General features: G+C 44.0%; 1 protein-coding gene across 5 annotated transcripts in view; it reads left to right on the top strand.

The window, feature by feature from the left end:
* The window catches only part of STXBP5L (syntaxin binding protein 5L), a 1891501-nt gene that overhangs the window by 587160 nt on the left and 1292303 nt on the right, over positions 1 to 12038 (top strand). For all 5 annotated transcript variants that reach the window (XM_086935625.1, XM_086935622.1, XM_086935624.1 and 2 more), the window contains exon 4: positions 10070 to 10170. In XM_086935625.1, coding sequence (XP_086791751.1) covers positions 10070 to 10170 — 101 coding nt within the window. The remainder of the gene's footprint in view (positions 1 to 10069; positions 10171 to 12038) is intronic.

Genomic DNA, 12038 nt, shown 5'->3' with positions numbered 1-12038 from the left:
TACTATTGTACCTACTATAGACCTGCTTTTAGAAAGTGGCCATTTTCTTGCCTAAACAAAATGTGCCTTTCTGCCAGTGTTCAGGGTCACATGACTGTGAATGGAACTCCTGTGGTGTGATGTGCATTCCTTCCAGACAGCTGACAATGAACTTGGGTGTGGGGAGGTTTGATTCTTCCTGAGAGGATGGCTGGGGAGGAGCACTTCAAATGTAAGCACGAGGCTGTACTTCAGGAGATGCCCACCGTGTCACAGCCACATGCAGCTCACATCTGGGCAGGTCTGCCCTTTGCTTCACTGGACATACAGGAGCGAACCCCTGGGAAAAGAAAAGAACTGATCAGAACCCATTTTAGTGTTAGTCAAAGGGGTGTCCATCACTAACAGGTTGGCCCATGGTATAAGGGTGACACCCCAGAACCTGAAATCAGATCACTCCTGGAACTTAGAATATTCAGAAGAAGGCCTGCCCTGCTCTCTGAAGAAGGAAGACTGAACACGTTGCCCTGAACTCAGGACCCCATCACTGAAGGGTTCAGTTGGCTGACCTCCTGTTGGAGCTGCAGGGACTCTTGTAAAGGATATATTTAGAGGTGTCATTTTTCTTTTGCTCTCTATTGGTTTGTATTCTGGTCGAGCCATGCTCCCTCTAATGCCCAAGTGATGGTTGCAGAAGCGCAGATACAGTTGGTGTTACCATCTATGCCCAGATCACGGCCAGTGCAGGCTATTATGCCCGTCACACCTAAGATGAGGTTCAACACTTATCTCCCTGCAAAGGACACGTTAAAAGAGTCACCTGTTATGCTGTGGAATGGTCAGAAGTGGTTCACTTGGCAAAGCTGCCAGTTTAATATCACATCAACTAAATGGCTGACCCACTGCCATTGGATGGGGACAGTTCAGTGGGAGAACTTACCTTCTAAGAGCAAGGTTGATGTACCTCTTAAAACTAACAATGTGCCGACTGGCCTATTCCAAGATCACTACCCAAACACAAAATGAGTATTTGGGGACCGTTGCAGCACGACTCTTAGAACACTCTTTTTTTACAGAGACATGGCTGAATCATTCATCAGGACCAGATAGCGCCATCGTTTTGGGGGACAGATAGCCCATTGTTCATTTCCATTGTGAAAATCATATTGGGTTGGGAGGTGGCAGTGATCTACTGCTCTAAGTTTGCCTGTAACACAAAAAGCTTGAGGGCTGGGTGGAGCGTAAGGTCTGTTTTTCTCTCTGAAGTTATCTAACAACTTCGCTTTCGTGGGTGCGGTAATTTAGTCCCATTACCTGCGAGACCATTTAATTTTATGTGGAGAACTGTTGGCAACGGTAGCAGCCCCATTCCAAATACAGTATGCTATTGCTAGCGTACTAGGGGACTTTAATAATTTTCATATGGATGGCTTTGCCTGTAAAGGGACATAACTGCTGGTTGAATCCCTGGCAAACCTGAACCTCCAACAAATTGTTAGCGACCCTACTCATAATAAAGGGCATACACTCAACCTTATTTTTTCTAACTTGCCTCTCTGGTCACTGAAACCATTACCCCTTGACTTCGTTGATCCTTTTTTAATTCCGTTTTCATGGAATCTTCCCGGGCACCCTACATCTGAAACGAAATCACATAAGGTCTCAAGTCCTTGACAAAAAACCACAGGAGATAATTAGATTTTATCACTCAAATACTTACATCTCTTGTCAGTACTCAATTTGGATGCCCCAGCTAATGTATTTAACACCTCCCTTTTGAATGCTTTTGATCAACTCGCCATTATGCAACAGTCTCCAGCTAAGAGTAAATCCCCTGCTGCCACCTGATTTTCACTGCTCTTACAAGATGAGAAATGCCACTATAAAGATTTAGAAAAAAAATGGAGAAAAAGAAATGCATCCACTGATAAGACAATCTATAAAGATGCACTAAGTGCCACATGTACAACCGTAATTAGTAGTTGCAGATGGATAATTGGGCCAGTTGCAACTGCTGAAGGGCATATTGGCATGTACTAACTCTATTTTGCGATTCGGTAACCTATTAGCGACTCTCAAAATAGGGTTTGCAAGTCGGTATTAGGAAGGGGCATGTCATGGGCATCCCTTCCTAATATCGAGTTGTAGGAGGATGTCCGAATGTTTTGCGACTGGAATGCGGTCGCAAAGCAATCACAGTTTACAGCCTACTTCCAGTAGGTGGTATGCCACTCGCAAATGGGAAGAGGTCTTCAGGAGATCCCTTACCCTTAGTAAATGGCAGTGAAAACATTTTTGAAGGGCAGGCAGTGGTCTTAAAAATGAAAAAGAAACATTCCATATTTCTTTTTGAAATGGTCTTAAAGCCTGAAGCAAAACGGGCTGCATTAAAAAAACTTGCATTATTTAAAAGCAAATACAGACATGGTGGTCTGCAGTTCCCAGCAGGCCACCATCCCAGTGTTTTTAGTGATTCACAAATTTCTTTCTCCTCAGGGAACCAAACACACCATGCTAGCTTCTCAAACTTATGTGACAACGTTTCTAACTACTTACAAGACAAAGTGGCTAGGATTTATTCTAATCTAGTTGAGGAGATGGATGTGTCTGCCCTTGACTTCTGTTGGGAAAGTCTCTAAAGATAGTAGGGGAAGTTAGTAAACTTTGATAAGACCTCACTTGAAGACTCAGAAACGACTCACTTAGCTGCTAGATTGGGTCCCTCACTCAATCACTGCCCAACTAAAATTCTTAAATGTGCTTTACAATTTAAAAAAACAGATAAACTATTTATTTAATTTTTCTTTTGACTATAGCAATGTTTCAATGTCTTGGAAAAAAAACTTGTCCTTGCTCTACTAAATAAAGCTAATGCTGACCTAAAATGTGTGCGCAATAACAGACCCATTTCCCTTCTCCCTGCTTTAGGGAAAAAGCTGGAGCAATTGGTTAACAAATAGCTCTTACAATTTATTGAGCACAAAGGGATATTGCATTACACCCAATCAGGATTTCAACAAGGTTGTAGTATGGAGGTTGCGCTTTTAGAGGGCGCTGAGATTGTTAAAATTGACTTTGATAGCAGAAAAAAGTGATGGCCATTTCAGTTGCTTTTGATATGGTCCCACGTGAAATCTTACAGAGTGCTAGGAGGAAGCCGGGATAACAGGAACAGCTTTCTTTTGGCTAAAACCATCTTAATCTAAGAGAATGCGAGTTATTTATCTTCCACCTTTAACCTCTTGCTGGATCAAGGTATCCATCAAAGCTATGCCTTCTGTCCTACATTGTTTAGTATTTACATGGCTCCTTTGGGGAGGGCTGTGGTAAAAGTGGGCATCAACTAAGTCTCTTATGTAGATGACACCCAGTTAATGCTGTCATTTCAGCAAATTGCGAACGCAATAGTAGGAAGTCGCCAAGGGTGCCTGACCACAGTGGCAATTGGATGATACACAGTCGTCTGGAAATCAATTTAGGAAAATCTGAATTCCTCGTTTTTGGCAAATCAACACCACTTGACGTTAAAACTTTGACGTGGCCAATTGGATGATGCAGTCGTCTGGAAATCAACTCAGGTAAATCTGAAATCCTAGTTTTTGGCAAATCAACACCACTTGACGTTAAAACTTTATGGTCTAAGGATCTTGGCGAACCACCTACTCCTAGACCAGATGCAAGGAATCTGGGGATTAAATTTGATAAACATCTTTCAACTAAAAGCCTACTTTCTGACAGCATCCCCAAAGTCTCTCTCTCTCATTCTTAGGTACGTGCCATAGCAGATCCATGATGGACAGGATATTGTGTCCTGGGATACATGTCTAGAATTTATTTCTAAGATATGATGGGCATTCATTATAGAAGGCAAACTAGTCCATGTGCAAACTTTTGGTCTTGACTGTCTGGGCAGCTGATGACCAATGTTGAGGATGTAGAGCTGTCGAATCCAAGGAACTGCAGCACTGATTGGGTGGATTCAGAGAAGCAGTAGATTCCACTGAACCCATCTGAGTCTGTTGTCGTTGGTGTGAAAATAAACTATGCTGTTGATTGCAACTTTCCCGGCAACACATCTTCGACCATTGTTCTAAGAAGAAGAAGAGTGACTTGAGTGGGGGAGCTCATCATTGTTGCCTTGTTGGCCACAGTCATCGAGTATGTCACAGAGGATGACAAGACCATGTTCATCCTCATACAGCAGGGATATAACAGTACCTGATGGTCAGATTGTGCACTAGGCAGCACATCACTCTTGTTTTATTCACCTTCTCAAATGGCAACAGGATTTGAATGTCAATAGACAAATGCAGGTTTCAAGGTATCGCCTTTACAAACTTTATTGTATCAAACGTCATCTTCTGTTGAAGATTGATGTGTAAAGGGCAGATAACCATGGCCACAATGCACTGAGTGTGACGGGTATGCCTTGGGTACCTTGCTCACTGTGCAGCAGGAATCAAGCTACACCTCCCTAAAGGGGCCTAGGTAGGAGAAGACTCTCCTGGTTTTGCTTGTGCTTCTGATTAGCATATGGCTTGGTCTGTCCAGAACGGTACAATGGGCAAAACTATTCAGAAGAATACAGTAGCTGAGATTAATTCATGCATTCCTTCCATCAATTTGTTTTTTTTCCAGTGGAGAGTTTTTAGGGCATGAGGGAGTAACTAGACACCTTCAATGTGCAGAAAAGCATAAACGCGATGAGTGGTGTTACCGGCAGCCCACATGTGTATTTAATATTTTGCCTTTTAAAATGGTTTCTGGGTTCTTTTATGAAAAGGCCGCTAATTCTATTAAATAGTATATCATGAGGGCACTATCATTTTGAAGTAAGTACCATATTATCTCTGGCTTGCCAAAGCAGCCATCACTCGTCCTAAAGTGGCCACCAGAAAAAGAGTGCGAAGGAGCAGTTCTGAGAGAGGGCGGGACTGCGGTCTGACCACATGTTGATCTTACTCTCGACGCGCTTTTGACAGGACAGCATGTATGTGCTTTCTCTGATTGTTTGCCTTGTGTGAAAGCATATGCTCAATACCATAGGCTGGACTTGGTTATTGTAAAAAGCCAATGATCAGGGCCTTGCGCCTGATTGGTTCACTAGGAAACATTAGGTCAGATGCCAAAGGTCTGATCTGTTCAGTTCATCTGGAAAGTTAGGTAGGTCCCACATATTCATTGTGCAAAGCAAATGTTAGAGCAAAGAGGCCCCTGTGGGTCAATTGTTACTACACTGTGTTGAAGCCTGCAGAAAGATATGTTTTTACATGGAAGCCCACAGATTTCTGTAGGCACTAGCTTTGGTTACTCCTGTGTTTTCATGATTTTAAAAAAACAGTGGGCAAATTATTGGTTTATAATATTTATCCATAGAATTGCATGTTTGAGAAAATGTAATGCCTTTATCAGTGGAAATGTGCTATTTATGAATGACAGCGCGCTACTGCACCATCCTTTAGTAATATATTAGCAACAGTGTGCTCCAACCGGTACAAAAGGGGGTGGTGATGGACGGAGCATCTGAACCAATCAAACACTGACACCCAGTCAAAAGATCTGGGATAAATCCATCACCGTTCTTTAGCCCACTCTGCCACCCCAGTTCAGACATGGCCATATGCAAATCAGTCTGACCCTGTGCCTCATGGGAACAGTCCAGCCCGAACTGCCAAGCCATGCCTTCCCTGGACCGGAAACAAGCTTCCGAGGACCGGTTTCTGGCATGTCAGCCATCTTCAGCCCGGCTTGCTTGAATCCAGTGGCAAAGTGAGCAAGGGACACACGTCTGAGCATACCCTTTCACACTTATGGTGGCCAAAAGCGGTACAAAAGGGGGTGGTGATGGACGGAGCATCTGAACCAAATCTGAACTGGGGTGGCTGAGTGAGCTAAAGAATGGTGATGGATTAAACTCAGATCTGTTGACAGGGGGTTAGTGTTTGATTTGCTCAAACACTCCGTCCATCATTTCCTTTTGTATCGCAGTGTGCTCCAAACAGCACGACCACCAGTAACATACTACACCCTTACAGATGACATGCATGAGCCTTGTGTTCCGCAGGGCTGGTTTCAGCTCATCAATAATGGCAGGTTCACTCCCATTTTTGGGATTACACTGCTTAGGAAAAACTTCTATTTATTAGAGGGGACATTAAAGAGGATAAAAAAGAGGCGAGGTGCTAAAGAGATAAGGTGTCTTTCTTACAATTCTACATGTCAGTTTCTGGTCAAAGCAATGTATTGGGGAAAGGAGTTTGCCTAACGCCTACAGCGGTCAACCTCGAATCTGGGGAACTGGGTTTGTGTCTCGGCAATGAACCTGCGACTCTGGGCTAATCACTTAATCTCCCCGTGCCTAACACAAATGAATGTGTCCCCATGTAATGCAACTGGTTCTATGTAAAGCGCTTTGATACCCGATTCGGGTCAAGTTTGCTATATAAAGCGCTGTGTAAAAAAAACTCAAGAGATGACAGCATGCCTCTATACAGCGATAGCTTAGCAGATAGCAATACAACACATTATCAGTACAGTATTTTAAGTAATGTCATCATCTAAATTCAACTGCATGAGCTAAGGAATGGAGTCAGACAGTTTAAATGGCAATTACAAATTACAATAATTATTTGAGGAAAGCCCTTTAAATATGTTCTGAAGCAGTCTTAATGAACAAGGACTGATAATCAAAGCAGATACAGATAGAAAGGCAATGGTAAAAATGAAAATAGACGATTTTTCGGAAACCTAAAATGTGAACAAATTGATGGTAAGTTACATAACGGTGAACTGAAGCCATGCAGGTCAAGCGGACAGGCGGCGAGGCTAACAAGATGTGACTCACATCATGGGTAGGCTTGGCGCCTTGAAGAAATCATTCTGAGTCCAAGGAAAGTTAGTTTCTACTCATGCCTCACGGTTCTCAATAAGCAGCAAACAGAAGAGAATTGACTGTATTTGCTGAGAGTGTTTAATTACAAAGACTGCTCTCGCCGAAAGCTGCCAACTGCCAAAAACGTAGTAATTAGAGATAGTGAGCCTTACCAGCAGGGCCTGCTGAGACACCAGGAGCTGCAGTTCGAGCTACAGGAAGTGCATGGCCCAACCAGTCTAGGGAGCTGCAGGAACGGTCCCGGAGTTTTGCCTACAGGGGCACCGCCAGTGACCCCATCACCAGTGCGGGCCCTGTGGGGCTGACCCCTCCGTACAGGTCGGTGCCTCTCCCTTTCTTTACACGCCGGATGCTGCGGTTTAAAGGAAGGGAGTGGCACCGCATGCGCAGGGAGTTATGACGGGGTGTGCAGGGAGGGATTCCATTCATGCTGAGGTGGCTGTGGCACTGGCAGGGTGGTCCCACAGTTTGTATAGGCAGGGAGAGGGGCAGAGGTGCGCTTTGGCAGTTAGCTGTGCAGGTAGAAGTCCAGATGGTCGGTATGTGCAGTGAGCGGACCAGGAGTAGACGCTGTGTGTAGTGACTGAGGGACTTTGGGGAGTAAAACATGTATGCAGTGAGACCTGGAGGAAAGAGCAGTAGCACTAGCAGGTAGATAAAGTGGGAGGCTCGGGACTCGGTAGACGGTGTGTGCAGTGAAAGGCTTCAGATCATCAGCCAGTGCACTGAGGTAGAAGACGTGTTCTGCGAGAGGCTATGGATTATGTGTCCAGTGAGAGGATCCGCAGTAGAGACTGTGTGAAGTGAGGTGCTCGGGATTAAACGATGACGATGTATGCAGTGAGACTGAGAGCTGCAGGAGTAAACAGTGTGCGGCTTACAAGTAGGCAGTGGGTTGGTAGAAGTTGAGGAGTCGCCAGTCACAGTGAGAAAGAGAGAGTGCGATATTGCAGGGAGGAGCTCCGATTCTGGAGGAGAACTTCAAAGTTCTCCTCCTTCAAAGACACTTCCAAATGTAATCCATGCCCTCTCTATTATCTGAAGGAAGCCTTCCATGATAGAAAAATCTACTTTACATGACTATGGAAGCGTCTGCCCAGTGTGTTCTTGTGGTTTGAGAGTCTGCCATTTATTGCAGTATTATCCTTCTACCTGTGTTTGGTACTCGTGTGTAACATGCACCCGTCACTTTCTCTTGTAACACACTGTGTTCTTCCTCTTACTTTTGTTTGTTTTCGATACTTGCACAAGTGCCACCAGTGCCTACGTAACGTTTGTTCTTGTGCTTGAGTGGCCTCCGTATAATGCAGTATTATACCTCTATGTTTACTCTGTACGCTTTTGTAACCTGCACACGTCACTTTTTCCTCCTGTAATGCACCGTTTGCTACCTCTTGTATTATGTTGGCTCACGATTTTCACTTTTGTAATGCACTGTTTGCTACCTCTTGTATTTTTTTGGCTCTCGATTCTCATTTTTGCTTCATTTAATGTAATGTTTGCTTTTGTATTTTGTTCACTTGTAATGTTCTCATGTATCAGTTCTGTTCCTATTGTGAAGCGCTCTGACACCTTCGGGTAAAGTCTGCGCTATATAAAAACACATAAATAAATAAATAAATAAATCATGTGTGCGGTGAGGGGCTCCGGACTCAGGATCCCACCTTCAACAGCAGGTCTGCCGAGTCTGGGGTTCAAAAAAAGGGAAAAGGCTTACCTGCATATGTGTCGTGCCATTTTGAAACCACGGCTGCAGGCGCCTTTTTCCAGCAATAAACACACCCCTCACGGAAATAGGAGCTGCCTGCCAATGCCAAACGCAAAATGAAACTAAATGGATAGCCACTCTTGGTCGCTACGGCCTTATCCAATGAAAAAGAATAATTTACGGAGGCGAAAGGAGTGCTGCAATTGTAACCACCCCCTGCACTCAGTGCACTGTTGGCCAGCCCTGACCCTTCCCATTACCCTGAATCGCGCTCTACTGACCGCGCCCAGGGCCAATTCATTTTCACCCTATTTGAAACCTATTTACTGCCGCTGCTTTATTCAGCCACTCCCTCAAGGCTGATGTCACCCCCCTCCTCGCTCCTCGTTTTTGCCCCGAGGGCGAGGAATAGTTCTCGCCCAGCCTTTACACATGCGCACTTTGCGCAGGGAGCCTCCTCGGGACAAAGAAGTTTAAGTAAGTAAAGAAATATATATATTTATTTTACATAGTTAAACTTTAAACGGGGGAGCACCAAGCAGTGAGCAATTCTTTAAACTGCTCCATTGGTGTTTATTTTCCCCCATTAGTTTTCTCCGATGCTGGTAGGCGGGGCAAAGCCCCCTACGCCCCTTAATAGCTGCCGCCCCTGGGGATATCCCTTTCGCCGAGATATAAATCCCATTATAGTCTATTGGATTTATATTTCAGAAGACGGGATATCATTCACCGTTGCAACAAAGTAACCGGTCCTCCAACATTTAAATAAGGCCTTTAGAAGAGACTTGATGTCCAGTACATACTTTGGCTCAGCCTAAAATGTCTGCTGGTTCTCTTTAGGCAGAGACTAATTGACCACGTAGAAGTTCATGCTAAAACCGATACGCTTGTGTTATTGATTATTAAATGTGATAGCAAAGACAGTAGATCTCTCATTGTACCTTATGGATGTTTGATCAAAGCCTGCAGGTTTAGTATTAATATTTGTGAAAAGCCTTGAGTGCTGCAATTGGATCACAGTGCGGCATTGAGGGTTTTTGGGGCTAAAGCCTATTGGGTCACAAATTGTCACATGGTACCTCACAAGCAGTCTGAGGGGGCATAACAAAGGCCCCCACAGCCCCGTAGTGTGGGGGCCCCAGGCTTTCTAATACTGGACAGGGGCCCAACAGGCCCTACTGATGTGAATGTGAGGGGCCCGTCAGCATATCGTGCAGGGGCCCCACTCACGGTTTGTTATGCTACTCGATGTCTGGACAGATTCGATTTACGGAGTTAGCTGCTTTGTGAGATTTTGCTTTAGGATAAAAGATTTGCACCATGGTTATTCTTCAAGGCCTCTGTTTGAGGTTCTCCAATGTATAATGGTACCTCAGATTGTCTGGTGAGACTGTTCACTTTGGTTTGATGGACTAGAGCTATGTATTATCTCTTTGGACCTTCTCTGTGCCATGATATTAATGTTGTGCCCATGCCTCCTTCTTCCGTAGGGTGCTTTGGTCAGCGCGTGCACAGACGACACACTTCACTTGTGGAATCTACGCCAGAAGCGGCCAGCGGTGCTGCACTCCCTCAAATTCAACAGAGAACGGTGAGTACGGCGGAGACACTTTTCCTCTCTTGTCAAACGTATGAGTGTCCTAAGAGTGCTTACGACTCACCGGTGCTGAAATATGGACTACTTTTATATAGAAAAACAATGGTTCCTATGGCATACGATTTTGTATAACTTAATATTTATAACAGGCTCAATGGCAATGAAAACATTGGAAGGAGGGTGGCAAAAGAAAGAGAGACCCTCCTTCCAATGTTTTCATTGCCATTGAGCCTGTTATAAATATTAAGTTATACAAAATCGTATGCCATAGGAACCATTGTTTTTCTATATAAACGTACTGCCCTGGTTCCGCTGTGAGTAGGGTTTCCCTTGTTTTTACATTTCGGAAATATGGACTACAGCATTTGATGCAAACAACATGCCCAGTGGTTGTCCTCAGTGATTTTTTGCCAGATTTAGCGAACAGTTCTGAATTGTTGCTAGTACGGATGGAAATGTGCTCGTTTTCTGCCCATTTTACCACTCGTGTCAAGGTCTCAATGAGATCAACTTGCAGAAGCCTTCTTTGACTTTAGGTGTGTAGGTGTGTAGGCGCTTCAGATTGTACAAGCATGTGGCATTGACAGCAGTGCCATAAGTTGTGTGTGCTATGAATCACATGCAGACAGACAACTATGTGGAAAGGGTGATTGCCTAAAAACACAACCAAACTAGTACCAGGTAAATCAAAACTTCCAAACCCCTGGAAAGCGGACTTGTATATGTTGGTAATAAAAAAATGTTTTAGTTGAGGCAGGACTATATATAAAGTGCCCCTTTAGTTCAAAATGGGGGCCCCATTCATTGATAAATTCATTATTTTACATCATACCATGGGAATTTGTGTAGTGTGCTGTTTTCCATTTGTATGGCTTCATAGTACCGCCAACGGTGTGGTGCGCCACCCTATGATTGTGAGGTTTCCTTAAAAGACCCTTCTTGGTATGATCCATTGATCATATCTGGTTCATCTATACAACTGTGCAGACAATCTGCCTGGAGTGTGATTGGGAGTTGGAATTGTATTCAAAGGATGACCTTGAGTTTGCCTTGTTGGGTGAGCGGGTGTTAACGCCATCTCCCTTGAGGTGATATCTCTGTATCAATACCGCTGATGGCATATTCTCAATGCCCCGTGGATGGGGACAGTCTGAACACAACATTGCTGTTTACATGAGGTGGCTCAGCTTTGTTGGAACATTGCTTGATATTCGTGTCTGTGTGTGTTCCGTGTTTGTGGTTTGTGCCATGTTTTGACTTCATGTTGGCAGTATGCCTCCTGCTCTGTCTACTGTGCCTGTTGTGCGGCCTCTCATATCTGCCTGATGTTTGCATGAGGCAGCTTCACTAGTTATGATGAAATGCTTGCGGAATGTGACCGTTTTGTATTTTATGGTGTGTTGACTGCAATAGTGGTGTTTTCTAACAGTCTGTGCTTGGTGTGTCCAGGTGATAAGGGCTTTTATGAAGATCATAATAGCCTGCTATATGACACATCTGAGCAGTGCTGGAGGCATGGGAAGTTTTCCATGAAATCTTCTGGTTGATGCTTCTGTTTCATTTATCTAGGTTGCAAGTGCTGTTGGGAGTCATTTAATAATATGAGACATCAGAGTTATTTTGAATATATGTTTGGTGTTGGACGTTTATGTATGGGGGGTCTGTTATACAGGTCACCTAAGCTCTGTTGGCTGGATGTGAGCAGTTTTGTATCATGTGTTGTGTTTGAAATGTATATGTGACTTCTGCATGTGGTAATACTGTTGTGAGCTCCATACATTGACTGTATGGTGTATCTACATTTTATTGTTTCAATGCTATGTTATTTAGTAACTCACTTCAGTGTAGAACTAAAAAAAAGT

Source organism: Lissotriton vulgaris, chromosome 8 (genome assembly GCF_964263255.1).
Source record: "Lissotriton vulgaris chromosome 8, aLisVul1.2, whole genome shotgun sequence".
NCBI lineage: Eukaryota > Metazoa > Chordata > Amphibia > Caudata > Salamandridae > Lissotriton > Lissotriton vulgaris.
Note: the sequence above shows the minus strand (reverse complement) of the source record. Positions and strands in the feature narration are given on the sequence as shown.